Here is a 22,379-nt window from a genome sequence, read left to right as displayed (position 1 = left end):
ATATACTGTTTTAGGGGGAAGACTGAGAAAACAGATTTTGGAGGGCAGGGGGTAGGGAGAAAATCCAGAATTCAATTTTGTCCATGTTGATTTGAGATGCATAATAGCTATCAGGTTGTGATGTCAAGTAGATAGTTGTATAGATAGTATGTAAAGCCATGAAACTTGATAAGGTAACCTGGGGAGTGATTATAGATAGAGAAAAGATTTATGGGAATCAGATTCTGGGAAACTTTCTTTCTGTCCTGTTATTTTGGTGTGTATCTTTGCCAAGTTTTCTTTTTTCCTCCTCTTCCTTCAGCACGTATAAGTGAATTTTTAAAAATTGCCTGAGTCTATAATATAATCCAGTGCACCACACTTCTAAAATAGTCTTAAGATGCAGCTAGAATAGTAATACAAACACATTATATTTATACATGGCTTTGAATTTTGTAAATTCAAAGCTTTGATTTATGAAATGCCTGCTGTGTGCTAGTAACTGTGCTGGGTACTTCTCAGTATATTACCTTGTTTGAATTTTATAAATGACTGAGTGTATTTATTTATTTATTGAGTGTATTTATTTATTTATTTATTGACTGAGTGTATTTAAATGGAAATAATAATGTACTGGCAGATTTTAACTTTCGAGAAAATATTCCTTTGTATTTGTGTATTGTTTAAGATATATATATATATCATATATATATCATATATATATATATATACATACATATGTCGTCTCTTAATGAGAGCATATAGGTAAGATTGTAGTTGATTTGATATTATATAATAGAAAGAACATGGATCAGGAGTCTGGCAGTGCCAGTAACTAGTTTTGGGGGAGTGATTTAGATTTTTCTTGGGTCCTGTTTCCCAGCAGCGTTGGGTTTAAAGAGGGACTCACTCAAGATACCTCAATCATAAAATAGATTGGGAGTAGTTCTGATTTACGTCTCCATATCCGCACTGTTCAATGTTCATATGGCTCTTGAAGTTAAAATTAAATAAAATTAAAAATTCAGTTCCTCTGTTACACTTAGTACATTTCAGGTGCTCAATAACCATATGTGGCTACTGGCTACCATATTGAACAGTGCAGCTGTAGAACATTTTCCTCATTGCAGATGGTTATATTAGCACAGTTTTATACAACCACTTCCATAACAACCTTCTTTGAAATGTCTGGTTAAGTATTTGAATTTATTTTGCCAACTTGTCAACCAAGTGGAAATAGCAAAAATTAAAAAGAATTTACTTTTTTTAGGATAAAAACATAGTATAGCTCTTTTTAACCATATCATGAGTCTAAATACTTTATAATTAGATGAACTTTCACATCACTGCTGAGAGAACTTTCATTAGAACCTACTGATAGAACGTTTATGTTCAATTTCTTTCTAGTAACAGACATTTTTGAAACCCCAGTGTTTTTAAAAATGAAATAACATTTTGCTGTTATTTATATGGGAGATGTAAAATAATACTAGTTTTAAAATTACTTAGGTATCATTAAAGTAAATCAGAACGGTTTAAGGGCACGACACTTGTGGTTATAGAAATTATTTTTCCTCCCTTTTCCTGTTTTTAAACAGAAGAAAGGAATACATCGTTGTACAAAATGCAGACTACAATTTTTGACATGCAAAGAGAAAATGGATCATAAGACTCAACATCATAGAACATTTATAAAACCTAAACAACTGGAAGGATTGCCTCCTGGAACAAAGGTAAGTTTAAATGTCTTGTATTTTAACACTTTGTATGATAATAGAAATTAACTCCTGCCTTCTTTTATCTATTAGATATAATACTTTAAAAAATGATGTCTGATTTTTATGAAGACTTTAATTTTAGGCTTTATCATTCTTATATCTAGAAAAAAATCCTTCTGACCATCCTTTTATGGTCAGTGGTGTGTGCTGTGCTAAAGTGTTATTCCTTTGTAAAAAGTGCAACAGATTAACTATTCCCTGAGTCAGCGGGTTGTGTCGATATTATATAGGCTGTTTTTGAGCTATTCCAGTTGGCAGTGTATACGTCAATTTTATCTGCTAAACTATAAGATAGTTGAGATCAGGACTCATGTTTTATCTTTGTGTCCTTAGCTTCTGGTATAGTGCCTTGAGTGCCGTAGATCTTTGTGTCCTTAGCTTCTGGTATAGTGCCTTAAGTGCTGTAGGTTCTCAGATGTTTACTGAAGTTGTTATTACTGAGTCTACTCTCAGAGAAGCAAGTTCTGCTGCTGGATAGCATTATGTTTTAAGTGAGCAAACATGTCTGACTGCATACTGATGATTGTAATTTACTTTTCCCTTTTTGCCTTATATACCTCTGTTTTCTCTGACTTCTTTATATACAGTCAGCTCTTGAATATTTGCTCCAGTGGAGGGAAACAGAGGCATGGATAATCCAAAGTGAAATAATCCCCAAAACATTTATATTTGCCTTTGGGTACTTACCTTTGAATGTGGGTATGTCTGTTATTTGAATTAACTAAAACAATATAAAGCCATGCTCTGAAGACCTAGAGCAAGAGAAGCTATCCAGCATCGTTCCCTGCAGTCCATTCATTCCATGCTGGGACTAGACATGCAGAACACTAATGTAAGCAGTGCAGTCCTCTCTCGTATTTTCCCTTATTAATAATGATAGTAATAATATTAATAATGATACTAAATGTTCTTATAGCACCTTAGAATAAGGCTTTTGGTATGCTTTTTTATTTAATCCATACAGCAATCCAGTGAGGAAGACAGACAGTTATTGCCCTATATTATAAAGAAGAGAATAAGTTACTTATTTAGGTCACATGGCTAGGATGGCATGGTATAAGATTTAACCTCAGGTCTTTTGATTCCTAGTCCAGTGCTTTTGTGTGATACCAAAACACATGTATTTCATAGGACTTCCACATAGTCTGTTCCTCAAATACATGGGAGAAGTACGGTTAAATGATTAATGAGAATGTTGGTAGGCAATTGTTTTTCATTGCCAATCAACAAATGTAATTTCTGGATACTAAATGATAAGCTTTATATTAGTTCTCTTTAAGGAAATTCTAAATATTAAACTCTCCATACAGTATAATGAGTTGATATATAACCTCTCCCATAACCTTTGTATACATAAATCCTGCCTAATGAGCTCCTGGAAAGAGGAGGTCATATTTACTATAGATCTGTTTGTTTTATAGCTGTTGAGGGATAATGCAGGCCTTTCTAGAATTATTTTTTGGGCTTTGAGATTTAAATTTTGATCTCTGAATTATTTGAGATATATCAGAGCATAAAAATAGGTATGGAATGTGCTCTTTTAATAGTTCTATAATTTGCATTAACTCCTAATTATGCATTAATAACTGTTAACATGACTGATATCAATACCAAAAAATGTAGTATTACAAGTGAATAAATATCAAGTTTAATTTAATTTAATTGGTATGAACATTTAGAATAAATGGAAGACTTATCCAATTATAGTTTATACTTGCCCTTTCCAAATACTTGATGTTTAACTTTTTGTTATACAGTTATATTTTAATACTAATGCCATGATTAATTTTCTAAAGCAAACATTATCTCCATTTTTGTAGGTTACTATTCGAGCTTCAGTTGGACCTCTTCAGTCAGGATCTTCACCTACACCTTCCATTAGTGCAAGCACTTCTACCCTTCAGCTCTCACCTCCAAGGACTAAAAATATAACTGCTAAAAATCCCACAAAATCTAACACAAGCAAACCTAATACAACTAAATCCAATACAAGTAAACCTAATGCAAGTAAGCCTAATGGAAGTAAATCTAAATATAAATCAAAAATCTCTAATATGCAAAAGAAACAAAGCACATTGGCTAGTAGCAATAAAAAAAGTAAAGTCAATACAGCATTGAGGAACTTAAGGTAATCTTTTATTCCTCATATATAATACTAATTTAAAGTATAAAAACTTTATTTAATATAAATTTACCCTATTACACAGCTCTCTTATACATTTATATGCTATCACTATGACATAAAGGCCAAGCAAATAATAAAAAGGTATTTTTTTACAACTCTTGAACAGTATTTGAATTATTATTTTTTATAATATTCATTTATTATACTGGTATTATATGTGTGCTTATATCTTGTGATGTTTGTATTGCTTAACTTAAGCCCTTTTATGCCAATGAAAAACATCGATTTATGTTAAGATTGTTTACACTTACTCTAGCTATTATTCCAGAACAGAATTTTCAAATTATAACTCTATTTAAACATATTCATTTAAACACCTTGGCCTTAATTAACAGAACATTAATAAGGCCCTCCCTTATTATTTTTGTTTTAAAATATATTTTTATCATTTTCTTTATATCTCCATAAGGTATCGTCGGGGAGTTCACAAGTGCATTGAGTGTTGTTCCGAAATAAAAGATTTTGCAAATCACTTTCCTACGTATGTCCATTGTAGTTTTTGCAGATACAACACTAGCTGTAGCAAAGCCTATGTAAATCATATGATGAGGTAAGATGAGTTAAACATCTGTAATTACCAATTAAAATTATAGTTCAGAAAGTTTGTTTTGAAACAGTTATCCTTTTAGAAGCCAATTTTTCTCTTTAAGGATCTAATTGTCTAGTTACAGGGAACTTTTAGGATAATACCTGGTACTATTTTCCCCAGCATCATAACTCATAAATTATTGGAACTAAAATTGTAAGAATAGTTAGACTAACGAAATTAGGATAGGTTTTTAGGGAAATTGTTTCTCTATGGGTATTTTTTTTTCCTTTAGATTTTTAAAGGATCATTTTCAAATATAAAAAATCAAATATTTTAAATATATTTACCAAACAAATACATGTAATCTCATGAATATTATTCTTTGAAAGCAGTTACTTTGAGAGACTCCAGGGTTTTTAGTGATGTTAGGAGCTTTATTGGGTCTTTTTCTCTTTTTCTCTGTAAGCCATTATCTGTCCATCTATCCATCAAACCATCTATCCTTGCATTCATTCAGTGGAATGAGAGACTATCCCAGTCATGAGGCCATTGTTGGAATTTTTTATTATATTAATTCATTCAGCTTATGTTATTTGGATACCTGATATTTACTCTATGCAGAGGAAGCCTTCACAGCCCACATTTCTTTCATTTGTATCTCATTAATAGGGACATCCCTTAGGATACATTTTTATTTTTTAAAAAATAGTCAAAAATTGTTTACCTGTAGAGCAGTTAGGTTGATCATTCAAAGTGAGATTGTTCCTTTTTTTTTAAAATTAGAATTGAAGTATAAAAGGGATTTTCTTACAGATCATAAAATGACCTCTATATTACTTTTTGGTCATTAATCAGCTACTCTTTTCAAGGATTTCCCACCTTCTTGATGACTTTAGCACTTCTCTCATACTTTCTTTCCCCTTTATTAGCCTGACCTCAGGTACCTGGACTTCTTCAGTACTAATGCTTCACATCAACCCTTAAGTTATTGTAACCTCCTTTGTTATACCACAGTACCATTTTAATCTCATCATACCTACTGTTCATTTCTTTACAATTGCCATTACCCTGTAGAGTTAACTCCTTTTGAATTTTTAGTACTTTGAATCCCTTTTTCAGTCTAGCAGCACCTGTTTAACTGTATAGTCATCCTTACTCTCAGGGTCATATGTTTTGATTGCTGCTTTGTTTTTGTTCTAGAATCCTTTACCTTTTTAGTCATGGTCACTTCGCATATATCCCAACATGAGACTGGAACTTCTTACTCTCCTGAAGTTTATGCTCAGTTTTAGACTTAGCTGGATTTGATTCAATCAACTCTGACTTTGTGGTCTTTAACGTTGTTGACTGGGTCCTGTCTTTTTATTTTAAAATACCTCTTTATTTACTTTTTACTTTTTTAATACTTCTTCGTTTTTATCTACAATATTTATTTAAACTTTTTTTTAGTACTCTGGAAATTTTATTTTAGTCTCTTAGAAGTTAACCTGGCCAAGTATTCAGTTGGAAGTCACCCTTTACTTATTTATTATTTTTTAAAAAGATTTTATTTATTTATTCATGAGAGACACAGAGAGAGAGAGGCAGAACACAGGCAGAGGGAGAAGCAGGCTCCATGCAGGGAGCCCGATGTGGGACTCAATCCCAAGACTCCAGGATCACACCCTAAGCCGAAGGCAAATGCTTAACCGCTGAGCCACCCAGGCGTCCCTCCAATTTTATTTCTTAATCTTCCTAAGATCCAACTCTATATTTCTAATTATTTCATACATGTTTTAACCTTTGACTCACTAGCATCTAAAAAGAACAAAAATGAGCCAAACATTATCATCTGTCCAGAATTCACACAACTACCCAAACACTCTTTCAGGGCACCATTTCTGTGAATGTGGAACACCAGCTGGAAATAGTTTACTATCCCAAGTTTCGTAAGCTCCTGAAGTTCTCTTGATCAGCTACTGTGCATTATGGTTTTCTGAAACTCCCCTTTTTGCATTCTGCTACTCTGCTTCTCAACTATTGGACTGGTCTACACCTGTATTCCAATTCCTCTAAGCCAGGCCCCAGGCATCTTTTCCCCAGTATACTGCTGTGTGAAATGTTTCTTCTTTCTGTGACAAATACATGGTTGCCTGAATGGGGCTTTAATTCTGCCCTTAATTTGTAAGGGGCCAAATTGGAAAATGTTTTGTTTTGTTAAACCAAGAATCTTTCACTCTTCCCTCTCATTTATCACAGGCTTCCCACCTGTCCTATAGAACCTCCAAGTCCATTCTATTGCAAAACATTTATGATTAGCCCACCTTCCTCCATATCCTTTTTCCAATTCCCAGTGAGCCCCAACCCTGCACTTTATTATCTTTGTGCTGTGCTCTGAGCTCCTGCTTATTGTTAGCCTCTTAATGGAACTGAAAGCTTCCATTGCCACTCTTAGGGTTTAGTAGGTCTCTAACTTTTTATCTACTGGTACACTTGCCTCATTCACTGCCTTAGGTATCCTCCCATTGAATGACCACCATTACTTCTGCCCCGCGTGGATTCATATTATAGGCTTGAGTTCTGTATGTATAGAAGATTAATTTTCTCCAGAGGTTGAGTACCTTTAATCTTATCCTATACCACCTCTGTACTCTCATTTGGTCTTTTTCCCTCTGGTCTCATATCTGCACCATCCCCATAAATTGACCACTGTTCCCCAGAATAAAATTTATCACATAACTCATTTTTGACAGTGGCGTTTCCTTATTCTTTGTTAAGTCTAGAATGTCCCTATTCTTCCTCTCTATTTATCTTCTTTTTTGGGGGTATCTGATCACCACAACCACTCAGAGGGATCATTCCTCACTTTGAGTGTGTACCATTCATTTATTTTTTTGCCTTTTATTATATTTGTTTGTGTTTGTATTATTTCCTTGAGAAGAAGGGGCTGTTTGTATTCACCATGTCACTCAGCACATTACAAATAGCAAGGCATTATTTGTTGTAATTATAAAAGGCTCTAAATAAAATCTCAAAAGAGGATGTTAAAAATCTTGATGCATTTGTAGTCTTTTTGGAATAAGTCTCTTTTGAAGAAGAGTGTCATTCAACATGTAAGTTTTAAGTGGTTTTTTTTTTAAAGTAGTATTATTTGGGTTTGGTTGTTTAAATTACTGCACCTTATTTACTTATAGACTTCAGATAGTAATTAATAGAAGTCACCTGAAAAAAAATGGAAGCAAATTACCATATAATATTGTTGTTACTATTCCTCAACAGGATGTATATAAGAAGGCTTTTTCTCTACATGTAATAGAACTAATTTAATGGACATAAGTATTTAATATTTCTTTTTCTAGCAGAGTTTACTATTTGCTAAGAAGTATGGCAATCTGGTGGTGAAGAATCAGACAAATCTGGATTTGAATCCAAGCTTCACCATTTATTTATTACCTGTGTGACTTTGGGCAAGTTACTTAACCTGACTCCCAGTTTCCTTTTCTCAAAAAGAAAGTCATTGTGATAATTACAGAAAACATACTTAAAGTGCTTAATAAAATGATTTTTACTTAGGAGATATTCAAGTAATTGTAGCTGTTATTTCTAAGTTGTCATTATTAGGTATTGTGGATAAAGTCCTTGCCTCTAATTTTCACAATTTAGTAGGAGAGGTATATTTACCTAACTTAAGATGGTAAACAAATGACTATGAGAGCGCAGAGAAGGGAAGAATGAGTTCCTTAAGCAAGATATAAGGGGAGGTACTTTATAAATGACATTTCACTTAGGCTTTGAAGGATGACTTAAAATTTTACCAAGGAAAAGGAAAACTGATATAACAGGTTGTTCTAGATAATGGATAAGACAGAACACTGAATTTTTATGATATGTTTGAGTTCATTATATATTTTGTATAGATTTACTGGCATTAAAGAATAGTCGTTAGAAGCAGTTGGATTATTGTGGTAGCGTCATAACTGATGTCCTGTCTAGTCCATCCCCTTCCCCCTGCCTCTCCAGTTTTTCCTTTATTCTCTTACTGCAGTAGGCATGTCTGCTCAGGTCTTTTTTGGCATAAATATCCTTTGCCCTTCTAACATTCATAGTCATGAAGTTCAGATATTCTGGAGAGTATAAGACCTTTCAATATTTAATGTCTGACCACTTTTTCAGCTCCTTTAGAGCTTATTTTATTTTTATTTTTTTCCTTTAGAGCTTATTGTTTTGAAAATCCCTCCGTATCTTGCTCTGTACTTTGTCTAGAGCAAGGTGTAGTGCCCTTCTTTACTGAAATGAACTCCTGATTGTTAGCTGGTTTCTATTCCATTTACCTGCAGTTTTCCTTCATGCAGCCACAAAACTTTGTGTCACTATTAATGTTTATAATTATTTATGAATATGTATTCATTCATTTAAAAGCATTTATTCTGTGCCCCCTGCTGTTTGACTTTTTTGCCTCCCCCTACTCACGCCGGGACCTTGAGAGACAACCTGCCCTCTTTCTTTTTGTATTCTCAACCTCTAGTGTAGTATCTTCAATAGTAGGCATACCATTAGTACTGTTAACATTCCTTTTGTGTTTCATCAGAAATAAAGTTGTTTTATACTGAATTAAAATTATTAAGAAGATACGGTCAAAGGGAGTTTTTTCTCCTCTAGTCTTATTGAGGTATAATTTATATATAATAAAATTAACTTATTTTTAGAGAAAGCTTAATGAATTTTGATAATTATATACAGTCTTATAACTAGGTGGTGAATTTTTATTTATTTTTTTTCTTTTTTTTTTTTTTTTTCTTTTTCTTTTTTTCTTTTTTTATTTTTTTTGGTGGTGAATTTTTAAGCCTAAATTTCAACATATGTTTTTACTCTATTCTTTTTCTTTAAATTTTATTTAAATTCAGTTAATTAACATATAATATATAATTGGTTTCAGAGGTAGAGGTCAATGATTTATCAGTCTTATATAATACCCAGTGCTCATTACATTATGTACCCTTCTTAATGTCTGTCACCCAGTTACCCCATCTCCTTATCCCCTCCCCTCCAGCAACCCTCAGTTTGTTTCCTATAGTTAAGAGTCTCTTATTATTTGTCTCGCTCTCTTAGATTTATTTTTGTATTGTTATTAACTTTATGCAGATCTAACAGGAAGAAGGAGGATAATTTTTTTCTTGTTTATGAGCTATAGATCTACTTTTCCATTTCTATAATACAAGGATAATGATAAAAGAATGGAATTTGTGTAATAAATATAAATAAAAGAGCATTATAGGGTTTGTTTTTTTTAACAGGGAACTCTAAATTAAAACTGGATTTGGACAACTGGAATTTTAAAATTACCAACATTTTAATAAGTTACAAGTTGTAGACAGAATAGAAGCCATCAATACCCTAAAATGTAATTTTTTTCTCCTCTTAACCAAATAAATCATACCAAAATTGTCTAAGGAGAAAGAAAAAAGCTTTTAAAAATAACTTTTAAATCTCATTTAAAAAATAGCTTTGTTTGATTCATATTCTTTGGGAATCAGATAAAGTCTTGGATTTATTCTTCTGAAGAAACAGTTATGTGCACAAATTTTTGCATATAATTTCAATGTTTCCTAACCCCTGATTTTCTCTTCTAAAAAATATTTATTATTTGTGATGTTGTCTTGCATTTATAAACTCTTTAATAGTAGTTATCCCCAAATTGAAGAAATAACTGTTAGAAGTCTTCTGACGACATTTTCTGGAGATTATATACATAGCTAGTCACAGTATTTCTTCTCCCACATAATACATGCTGTACTGGTGATGGTTACATTGTATCTGAGAGTGACCATTGACCTGGTGCATTGGCTTCTTTGAGTCTATCAGTGCAAACGAGGACTACTGCTTCTTGGTCTTTAGCTTGCCTAAGAATCACTGGGAAAACTTGTTAAAACAGATTCTGGTAGGGCCTACTGGCAGACATTAATTCAGCTAGGTTTGTGGGGGAGCACATACCTTTGCATTTCTAAATAAGATCCTAGGTGATGCTGATGTTATCAGTCTATGCGATTCCACTTTGAGTAATCCTGTGCTAAAGTTAATTTTGGGTTTCTAATATAGGAAAGCTTTCTTTACTAGATTTTCTTTACTAGATTTAAACGGGGTATCTGAAAGCTATTATCTTTAGCTACAAAGTTTGGATAGTAGTCCTCTGTATTGTGTTTAGGAGAAGCATCATTTTAGCTAAAGAATTCTGCTTTAATTCATTTTTTATAGACTGCTAGTAATTGCATAGAACTCTCTAAATATTTGATTTTACAAATGGTAAACAGTGCAGTGGCATTTAGCTGAAGTACTGTTTACTTCAAAGATCATTTGGATTTTATACCCCTCCCCAACAAGCTTGTTAAAATTGGAAAATGGGGTGGCTCTGTAGTTGGGCATCTGCCTTCAGCTCAGGGAGTGATCCCAGGGTCCTGGGATAGGGTCCTGGGATCAAGTCCCACATCGGGCTCCCCACAGGGAGCCTGTTCTCCCTCTGCCTGTGTCTCTGCCTCTCTTTCTCTTTCTCTAATGAACAAATAAAATCTTTATAAAAAAATTGGAAAATGATTTAAAAAGTGGTTATTGATAATGATTCATGTTATAGCAAAAATGTTATCTGCAAAAATTTTAAAGTGTCTTCAACTCTTCCTTAACACATGAAGAAAATTAGTTTGATGTACTTTAAAAAAATTTATTTCCTTTTTTCTGTGTAATGGTGAGGTACTGATCTTAGAAGAGTTAGAAGAATGTGCTTAGAGAAATGTGTGTCATTTGAAAAGAAAAGGATAAAGTGGAATTTAAGAAAAACATTGAATTAAACAGGGATGGCAAGCATTATTTTATTATTTATATCCTCTTTTACTCAAAACTAGAAACTTTATGTATAAAAGCTATAAATTAATAAGACTATATAACAACATTAATAAAATCTATTTTGTCTCTCCAGCTTTCATAGTAACCGCCCAAGTAAAAGGTTTTGTATTTTTAAGAAGCATTCAGAAGATCTCAGGTAACTAGTTGATCTTTTTAAATTCTTTCTGTTGAAAAATAATATAATTTAAATTTTGTATATGTGACATCTTTATTGAAATATAGTTCATATACCATGTAATTCATGCCTTTAAATAGTACAATTAATAGTTTTTAGTGTATTCAAACAGTTGTACAAGCTTACCATGGTTAATTTTAGTACATTGTTATCACTCCAAAAGAAACTCCTATACCCCTTAATGGTCATCCCCATATCCTTCCAACTCCTCTCATCCCTAAGTAACCACTAATCTAATTTTTGTTTGTATAGATTTATGTGTTGTGGACATTTTATATAAATGGAGTGATACAACATGTGATCCTTTGTGACTGGCTTCTTCCATTTAGCATATTTTTAAGAATCATCCATGTTGTAGCATGTCAGTACTTCATTTTTTAAATTGCTGAATAATATTCCATTGTATGGATCTACTGTAGTTTATCTGTTAAGGTTATTTTAGCTTTGAAGCCATTATGAATATTGTTGCTATAAACATTTGTGTACAAGTTTCTGTCTGAACTTGTCTTCATTTCTCCTTTATGTGTGTATGTGTGTATGTATATATATACATATATGTATATCATATAGATATATGATTAGACTTTCTGGGTTATATGGTAACTCTATGTTGAGCCTTTGAAGACCTTCCGAACTGTTTTACAAAGTACCTCCACTACATTCCCACAAGCAATGTAATGTGTAAGGGTTCCAGCTTCTTCACATCTTTGCCAACGCTAATTATCTGTCTGGGTTTTTTTAAAGATTTTATTTATTTGAGAGAGAGAGATATTCAAGAGTGGGGTTAGGTACAAAGAGAGAGGGAGAAGCAGGCTCCCAGCTGATCAAGGACCCTGACTTGGGGCTCAATCCCAGGACACTGTGACCATGACCTGAGCTGAAGGCAGATGCTTAACCAACTGAGCCACTTAGACGTCCCATTTGTTTAGTGAGTGTGAAGTGGTATCTTATTGTGGTTTGTTCTGATTTTTTAAAAGCCTGATGTTGGGATTCCCAATTTGGAAATCTAAATGATTGCTATTGGATGTTAGAGAGTTCTATTCTTTATCCTTAGACTAGATATAGATCCTTAGACTAGACTTAGATCTCTTACTAAATTTGTTTCAAGTGGTGACAAGTGGTGTCACGAGGTTATTTTTATGCATTTATATTATAAGATGAGAACAAAAATAAAGTTCTCCAACAATATTTGAATATTAAAAAGATACCTAAGATACCTAGTAAAATGACTAACACTTTTTTAGTTTTGAAGTAAATTTCTTAAACCACTGAAATTCTTGAAATTATTAGGTAGCTTCATAATTCTTATTTTTCCTTTCTCAAAGAGAAGTGTACAGCTTGCTCACTGTGCAGAAAGAACTGATGAATATTTCTAAAGACACTGATAATTAACTTTGGTTGTACCACATGCTTAACTCAGAATCTACTGAACAACCATTTTTAAAAATATTCTTGGGGATCCCTGGGTGGCGCAGCGGTTTGGCGCCTGCCTTTGGCCCAGGGCGCGATCCTGGAGACCCGGGATCGAATCCCACGTCGGGCTCCCTGCATGGAGCCTGCTTCTCCCTCTGCCTATGTCTCTGCCTCTCTCTCTCTCTCTGTGACTATCATAAATAAATTTTAAAAACAATTAAAAATATTCTTTTGAATTTTCGGACTCTGTTCTTTATTTTGTTCACGTTGCCATTGCTACTTGAAATATCAGTGTCTTTGCTGTATCAAACTAATATTTATAGAGAGATAAGGTTAGCCAGTACTTGTTTTAGTGCTTTGAGTTAGTGGAAAAGTTGGAAAAAGGGATGATATTATGTTTCAGGACTTCTTTTTATTTTTTTAATTTTATTTATTCATGAGAGACGGGGAGAGAGAGAGAGAGAGAGAGAGAGAAAGAGAGAGGCAGAGACACAGGCAGAGGGAGAAGCAGGCTTCACGCAGGGAGCCTGACGTGGGACTCGATCGTGGGTCTCCAAGATCCCGCCCTGGGCTGAAGGTGGCGCTAAACCGCTGAGCCACCGGGGCCCACCTGTTTCAGGACTTCTGTGTATTAGTCTCTATGACTAGTTTTGTTCCCCAGATTTCTGTATGTATTCCTTTATCTAGTTTGGGTTGCTACTCTGGTGAGTCAGCCTTTCCTTGATCACTTGATTTTACATTGTATCATCTCCCTTGTGCTTCATCCCAGTACTTCCTTTCTGTGTCCTCTCACTAGAATATGTGTAGTTGGGGTTTTTGTCTCTGCCAGGCATTGAGTAGTGCCTGGCACATGGTAGGCACTCAGTAAATATTTGTTGAATAAGTTAACGTATATGTTGAAAATGACTTATATAAAACAATAGGTCTCATCGATGATATAGCTCATAGAGATCAGTAGCTCACAGGTAGAGAAAATTTTGATTTCGTTTTAAAAATATATTAGTATACATTTTAAAACATTCACTGAATTCAAGGAAATGGATAAGATTTTATTAGATGTTGCCTTTAATGAAAATTTTTATAAGAATAAAAGGGTTTTTTTTCAAAAGGTGAGAATTTGATTTGCTTTTTACCCTACTGTTGTCAACCTCAGTTATATGTTTGTTTTTTAAATGAACTATATGATTTTAAAGATCTAGATTTCTTTTCTTTAAACTGGAATGGGTCTGAAATTGAAAACTGGTCGATTTCTGTGACTGGACATAGCATACTTAGAATTATAGAACGGTAATTTTTGTGATTACTCTTGTTGGAATGGAATATTAATTCTTTGGTTTTTTATTTATGATACATCTGTCAGGTACATAATATAGCAGGTCCTGTGAAGATGACAGTGATGAATAAGTCTTGGACCACCCTTCAGGGAATGTATAGTTTGTTGGGTGGGAGATATAAGGGGTGAGTGTATAAAACTATATAAAGCAAGGGGAACTTTAATAAGTGCAATAAGGTCTCTTTTCCAAAGGAGAGAGAAGTAATTTGGAATGATCTGCATAGGTGTTAGGTATACTTGGCTTTAAAGAATGAGTATTATTTATACTGATAGAAGATGCACAGAGGCATTTGAGTGAACAGAAATAGTGTGAATAAAGGTGCAGAAATGAAAAAGTACAAAGCATACAGAGGGAATGACTAATAGTAAATGGATGGAGCATGAAGTTCAGATAATACTAATAAGATTGATGTCTGGAGCAATAGTTTTAAGCTCAGAGCCAGGTTGTGAAAGTGTTAAAAATAAGGTTAAGGAGTTTGGACTTAATTTGGAGAGCATTAGAAAACCTTTGATATTTTATATAGTGATACTGAAGGAAGGTTCAATAAGTTGAGTTATAGATGCATGAATCCTATAGATTAGGACTATTGTGGTAGTTACAATTTAGTGAGGACCTAAATTAAAATGATGAGGAAGTATTACATCATCTTTAAGAATATGGGCTCTGAAACCAAAGTGCTCAGTTTCAAACCTAGTCCTGACCTTTACCAGCTCTTCTCCTTGGTAGTTTACTAATCTAACTTTATAAAAAAGGTGATAAATTATAGCAACTACCTTTTTGGGACATTAAAATATTTATTTATTTATTTATTTATTTATTTATTTATTTATTTATTAAAAATTTGAGAGAGAGAGAGTGCAGTGGGGGAGAAACGGAGAAAATTTTCAAGCAGACTTGATTGCAGGGCCCCACACAGGGCTCCATCCCACAACCTGTGAGATCATGACCCCAGCCAAGACCAAGAGCTCGACGCTCAACCATGTTAGGCATTCAGGTGCTCAATATTTAGATAAGATGATAGGTCTAAAGTTGTTAGACTAGCACAGTATAAGTATTCAATGAATATTATAAAATGATTGCCATATTGATTATTTTAAGGAAGAAGAAACAGATATCTGTAGTTTGAACTTTACTATTAGAAGAAAGAAACATCATAAGAAAGACCAATCAGAAGTTGATTTGGGGAGAAAGTACATAATTGTTGTTTTGATTGAGGATCAGTTTTGATGTGTTTTATGTGACATCTAGGTGTAAAATGCACAGCACACTGTTAGACTAGAGATTCAGGGCAGAAGTCAGTCTATGGTATGTTACTCATTTATATTTTGTATATTGGCAAAACTTAAATTTTTAAAGTATATGATGAACTTCAAAACTATTTATGCTTTGTTAGTAAGTTGACAGTAACAGTAATAACATTACATGATCTATTTTTTTTAACCTAAGCAAAAATAACTTAAAAGCAGAATTCTAAAGAATCTTGAAGACTCCTAAGAGGAGGAGATGCAACCAGAAAGCCATCAGTTACTAATATGGCTTCTCTCTGGTCTGACCTACTGAGACAGAATGATCTTGTCTTTATTATTTTCTCAGGAGTTGGGTTCCATTTCCTTCCTTACTGCAGATCAGCTTTTTCTATTGGTGACTTGAACATACCAGTTCCAGTCTCCCACATCTTCCCAGATGAAGAAATTTGATTATAAATCCTGATTTTAGCATTTTTGTTTAGTGGAGTCATGAGTTAGGCGTTCGATCCCTGCCCCAAGTAACTGTGACTAGTGGGATAGTAATTTAGCTACTACTTACCATTGAGACTACTTTTGATTTCTGCAAGGGCAGTTTGTTAGTAGGGAAGACTATATAATTAGTTATTAAAGTTAAGCTTTTACATTTAACTTAAAAATATTCCATTTAGAAATTAGTACATTTTAATAATCATTTTCAAGAATACTTTTAATTAATGTTTGATAAAATTCATTTAAGTTGAATAGACTAAATTTTGTAAACAGTCCCATTTATAGTTCAAATTCCTAAAACACCTTAATATCTTTTATACATTTAATATATTTGATTTTCCTTTAAACAGCATTTCAGATGCTTGACCCATAAGATCCCAAGTGCTTAACTCTAGCAAATAATAAATTAAATATATAGTGGTTTTCTAAGTTCTCTGACATATTTCCATATTTTTGCAGGGTTAATATTTTTAAATACCTTTCAACATAAGTCAAAAGTTTAAACACAATTTAAATTAGAATCTGAAGGCCAGTGTTACATCCTATATGCCAACAGTGTTTAAATTCTTCAAGTAGCAAATGCTACACAGTTTGATCCAGTGAGTATAAAAACTATTCCGAATTCAACAAAAGTATTAGTGGCTTTGGGAATTGTTTCCAAACATTTTTGAAAATTTATAATCATTACAGATTTCACTTAGGAACTACAGCACTCAGTGAAGTTTTGTTAAGGAACCAGTAGTTCAAGCCCCAGTGCATGGACCAGTTTACTGTGCTGATATACCAGGGACTAAGCTTTGGACTTCTGTAGTGAATTAACTACTTTAGTTAATTCATTGTTAAATGAGAATAATGCCAACCTTGGATGTTTGTGGTAAGAATTAAACCAAATAATATATGGGAAAACCTTTAACACATGGTACACAATTGATGACAGATACAACATGATCTAAGAATATGATCTATTGTCTATTTTTATATTCTTTTCTTTAAAACTGTTGTTTAGTGTTTGCTTTGTTTGGTTAAGAACTCCAAGAGATACCTTGGAATTCTCTATAGATTCCCTTATAGCTGCCTATTTATAGCTTTTTATTTTGGCTGTTGTTCAGACCATAGACATTATTAAATCTTCTGTCATACTTTGGGATTATTATGGTTAATATTATCTTTATAATTGTGAATTCTGAAGTGTAAAGCCTTAACGTTTCTCTTCTTAAAGCCTTAAAACATTTCTCTTCTATTTCATCACCTAAATAAAACACTAGATTGTAAGTTCTGTCAGAGCAGACTATATTTTTTGGTTATCATTGTACTCACAATGCAGTATAATAGTACAGTATGTACACAGCCTCAGTAAATACATATTGAGTGAATGAATACTTATACCCTTGCTTTGCAGATGAACAGAGGCACAGGTAGATTGTGGCTTGTTGAAGTAACACAAGTTGTTACTGAGGCCACCGCTGGATTGTAGGTTTCTTGTTACATAGTTTTTAAAGTATGGGTGGTAAAAGTTTATAAAACAAAAATGCTTTCTGTAAATAAATGATAGCTTAATTTGAATATGGCTATTTTGCTTTCTAGAGAATCATTTCAGTTATATCAAGCTTTATAACAAAATTTGGAGTGACAATTATGACAAAAAGCAAATTATAGAAAAATAATCATTGAACTTGTGTATGGATTTTTATAAAAAAAACAAAAACCTTTTATATTATTTGCTTTTTTTTTTTTTTTTTTTTTATAGGGGCATAACTCTAGTGTGCCTTAATTGTGATTTCGTAGCTGATGTTTCTGGCTTAGATAATATGGCCACACACTTAAGTCAACATGAAACTCATACTTGTCAAGTTGTGATAGAGAAAGGTACGTATATATAATTGTATTACTTTGGATTTTTGATATTTATTCCAGTATTTTGGGTCAGCCACAATATGAGCTCTTTACTAAATCGTTATTCTCACTCATCATATTTCATGTGCTGTTTTAAATATAAAACTTTTCTTCTAATTTCAGTTTCTGTTTGTATCCCAACTTCTGAACATCTTTCTGAGTAAGTTTAATTTTTAATTCAGTGCATTTTACTTTGATGGATTTTAGCACTGTTGCATTTTAAAATGTATCATTAAAGGAAATGAAAAATATTAAAGTATTTTGTTGTTTTTTTTTTAAAGCTGCTTGTTGAAATAGGTTCCTGCTCTTTGGAGCTCGTGACCTGGTGCAAGACAAGTTGGAATTTCCTAAGTTCAAAGTTCTGAGATGTTTTCTTACACAAAGGCAGTTAAGCAGCCAAGTTCATGACACTAGCTCTCATTATTCAGCAATTTTCAGCTTCAAATGGGACTAGATTCTTATTCCACCTTATCTTTGTGTCAGGTTGACATATCTTAACATATGTTTTGTTTTGTTTTGTTTTTTCGCAGTTGGCTCTCTCCAAAAATAACTTTTGTTGCTATGGTCATTTCTTACTTTGCTTAAAATAATTTGTGTTTTTCTCCGCTGTACTTGCCTTCAGAATAATACATTCTAAATGATATGGCTGTTTGTCTTTTTGTCTGTTTTGTCTGCTTTCTTAATTTCTTATAAGTCTTAAGTTTTTAGGCCAGATGATTGTCTTTCCTCATCCGTTGTCTGTCATTGTGCTATTTTTCTTATTTTTCAGATGCAGAGGCAACCCAGAGATTTCAAAAAATTTCCAGGGTACACCTGGACAGTGTCCCCCTTCGATGGACACAACTGATGCCTGTTCTCTCTTTCCAAGGAATGTGAATAATTTGACTGTGGGACCTGCTCTAGGTTGTGGTCTCAAGAAATCAGATTTTGGGGAGACTCCCTTCCTTCATGGCTGGCCTCCTGTAAGGCTGATGCTGATTTAGCCAGATGGTTTCAAGGCCCACCAAATTGAGCACAACTTCCCAGTGGGGGCTTTGGCTCTTGATCTTAAGTTTGTGGGTCACTTGTGGCCAAGAAAACCCCATCAGATCAGTGCTTCAACATCCCAGTTGAAGTGTAGTCATTTTGACTGCTGCCTTTTAATCTTCATCTAGCATGATTGCAGTCCAAGGTATACAAAAGCTCTCTGGTTGTTAGGAAACTATGGTTATTTTCATGTCCTTGGAACAACAGGTCTCTAAAATTATGTTCAAAATTGCAGTTATTTTTCTATCATTTAAAATATATTACCCAGTACTAATTTTATAGTTTTTCAGGAATACCAATTCTCAAGTTTTTGAATTTTAAAAAATTTAATTTTGGTAACTTGGTTTTATGTTTTCCAAACTTACTGATGTCTATTTTATAATGTCTATTTTTATATTCTTTTCTTTAAAACTGTTAATTAGATTTGCTTTGTTTTGTTAAGAACTCCAAGAGATTCCTTGGAATTCTCTATAGATTCCCTTATAGCTGCCTATTTATAGCTTTTTATTTTGGCTATTGTTCAGACCATAGACATTATTAAATCTTCTGTCGTACTTTGGGATTTTATTATGGTTAATATTATCTTTATAATTGTGAATTCTGAAGTGTAAAGAATTGGCAAAACCTCTTTGCATACCTTAAAACAAGTTTTAAAGTTACATATTTGTACATTCAATACATAATATCCACTTTACCATTAATGTAGTCTCTTTGGGTAAAGGTAACAGCAAAAATTATGGGGGCCAATAATGCAGGTGTTTATATTATATATATATATATATATATATCCTCATGCATTATGTATATTTTAAGAATTTGACATTTGTTTATTTTAGTTACATTAAATATAGATCTAAAGAGTTTTGATGCTATTAATTTCTTTTAATAAAAAATTGTATTGTTTAAGTGCCTCAGGAATTATTTACTAATAAAGAGTTCATATGAAAGCTATAGATTTATCATATAAATAGGAGCTTTGCTTTAATTATTTAATGGAGGCCTTATTACTATTTGGCCTGTAACTGAAAGCTATATCTACTTAAATCACTTGCATTTTTTCCTCCAGGACAATTGAAAGGTCATTCATTATACCATACCAGTTTCTTGAATCTTAAAGACAAGCAAAATGCCTTTTGTAATCTTACCTGCTATGAGGACAGACAAGCTCTGAAAGTATGACTCAATTATGTTTTTTACTCTAAAATTAGAACTTCTTTAATTTTACTTAGAAAGAAATTTAAAGCCAACTTAGATGACTGCATATTATGTAATCTCCTTGTAAATAATAATCAAAAAAAGCTGATCTATTAGTGTTAAATTTTTTTAACTAGTACAGTAAATGAATGATTTTCCAAAAGCTCCCAAAGAGACTTATTTCATAGTGAATAGACCTTGTGATATTCTAGTCTTTATTTCCTTATCTGTCCCAGGAAGTTTTGTCATTTCACCCTCTTTCTACCCAATTTAAAAAAGTATTTTAAAATATTGTTCACAAACAACAACTTCTTTCCATTTTTAACAGAAATTCCTTTTTTGTTTATAAATCCTTACTCTCGGGCAACCCAGGTGGCTCAGTGGTTTAGCGCTGCTTCAGCCCAGGGCGTGATCCTGGAGACCCAGGATTGAGTCCCACATCAGGCTCCCTGCATGGAGCCTGCTTCTCCCTCTGCCTGTGTCTCTGCCTCTCTTTCTCTCTGTCTGTGTCTCTCATGAATAAATAAATAAATAAAATCTTTAAAAAATAAATAAATACTTACTCTCCCTTGGTTAAAACTCAAAAATTTGTTAAACTTTATTCTTGATATAACAATGTAGGAGTACTGCTTTGCGTTTTTTCCTAGGGCTCTCTCTTATAGTATTATCAAGTTCATTTTCTTAAATTTTAAACTCTCAAAGTTTTATCACATATAACTTCCTTTTTAAGAAGGTGGCTTAAATAAAACACTTAAGGTAGTTGGTACAAAATTTGCTTATTAAAGGCAGTTGGTTGAATTTTAGTTTGGTGCTGATGTGTTTTAACTTGGGTCTGATCCCTCCTTACCGTCAAGTTTATTCGCCTGATCAGAAATGGTCATTTCATGCATGTGTGTTTTTGGTAACCACCAAATAAAAAGTGAGGTTGGTTTGAATCCATCACCATTCTTTAAAAAAAAAAAAAAAAAATGACTCCTAAACTACAGAGACTTAGGATTTTTACCATATTTTTGTCACATTTTGGTAAAACACCTTGCTGATTTGGGCCTCATGTATTTATTCAGTGATTTCTTGAACATCTACTCTGCCTAGCACCATTCTAGGTCCTAAAAAACATGGATTGATATCTCTGCCCTCTTTGAGCTCATGTTTTATATAGTGCTGAAAGACAGACAATAAAAAGTAAATAAAACATACAGTATGTTAGATTGCAGTCAATACTATAGAGAAAAATAAAGTAGGGAAAGGGGATAAGGAGAACAGGGTAGGAGTTGGGAGGCTCCCATTTAAAACTTGGTCGTCAGAGAAGGCCTCACTGAGACATGACATTTGAGTAAAGACCTGAAGGAAGAATTGTAAGGAGACTGGATTGGCTGCAAATGAGTGAGCAAGAGGGAATAGTAAGAGATGGGGCCTGCAAGGTAATGTGAGCCATGTATGAATTTGGCTTTTACTCTGAGATAAGCCATTCATTAGAGGATTTTGAATAGTGGAATCTTGTACATCTCAGTAAAAAATGCAATCAACAAAAACCTTAAATACAGAAGAGTGCTTATATTACTCTAGCCCCTGTCTCAAGAATAAATTACAGAAGATTAAGGGCAAAATCAGGGAGATTAGTTGAGGGGCTATATAATCTGGTGGGAGATGGCAGGGAATTAGGCTAGACAACTAGCAGTGTGAATGATGAGAGATTTGATTTTGGATATATTTTGAATTTATTAATAGTTTGTGAAATAAGAGAAAATGTTGAGGATGACATAGTTATTAATCTGAGCAACTGGGAAGATGGCAGTGATATTAATTGAGATGAGGAAGACTAGGAAGAATAAATTGGGAAGATGAAGATTTTGGCTTGGGGCATGTTTTAGTTTGAGATGCCTGTTAGAAATCCAAATGGAGACTCCATAGTTACTCATTTGTGTAAAGTTAGGGGTGTGTTCTAGGCTGTAAATGTCACTGAACATTTTAAAATGTCATGGGAATGAATACAAGTAAAACCGGAGAAATGTAAATAAAATTGGTATATCACTGTCAATATCTTGGTTATGATTTTGTACTATAATTTTGTAAGATGTTATCATTGGGGGAAACTGGACTGCATGGAGTCTATATTATTTCTTACAACTACATGTGAATATAAAATTGTCCCAATATAAAAGTTAAATTAAAAAATCATAGGACTGTGTGAGATTACCAAAGAACACAGTAGAAATAGAGAAAAGGTTAGGTCCAGAGATTGAGCTCTGGGGAATCTGACAATA

General features: G+C 33.2%; 1 protein-coding gene across 20 annotated transcripts in view; it reads left to right on the top strand.

Annotated features, from left to right (window-relative positions):
• ZNF280D (zinc finger protein 280D) overlaps nucleotides 1-22,379 on the top strand; it is a 301,506-nt gene that overhangs the window by 239,476 nt on the left and 39,651 nt on the right. For 14 of the 20 annotated variants that reach the window (XR_013370328.1, XR_013370329.1, XR_013370332.1 and 11 more), the window contains 6 exons: nucleotides 1,578-1,712; nucleotides 3,578-3,885; nucleotides 4,352-4,492; nucleotides 11,418-11,480; nucleotides 17,750-17,868; nucleotides 18,019-18,055. Coding sequence is in view for 15 of the 20 variants with exons in the window: in XM_077881215.1 (XP_077737341.1) it covers nucleotides 1,578-1,712; nucleotides 3,578-3,885; nucleotides 4,352-4,492; nucleotides 11,418-11,480; nucleotides 17,750-17,868; nucleotides 18,019-18,055 (803 nt within the window). In the remaining 5 variants the exon portion in view is untranslated. Of the gene's footprint in view, nucleotides 1-1,577; nucleotides 1,713-3,577; nucleotides 3,886-4,351; nucleotides 4,493-11,417; nucleotides 11,481-17,749; nucleotides 17,869-18,018; nucleotides 18,056-18,176; nucleotides 18,539-18,664; nucleotides 19,828-19,987; nucleotides 22,154-22,379 lie in introns of those variants that run through there. The other 6 variants (XM_077881224.1, XR_013370330.1, XM_077881223.1 and 3 more) reach the window with 6 other exon arrangements.

This window comes from Canis aureus, chromosome 32 (assembly GCF_053574225.1).
Source record: "Canis aureus isolate CA01 chromosome 32, VMU_Caureus_v.1.0, whole genome shotgun sequence".
Lineage (NCBI taxonomy): Eukaryota > Metazoa > Chordata > Mammalia > Carnivora > Canidae > Canis > Canis aureus.
This window is presented reverse-complemented; position numbering and strand designations above follow the sequence as displayed.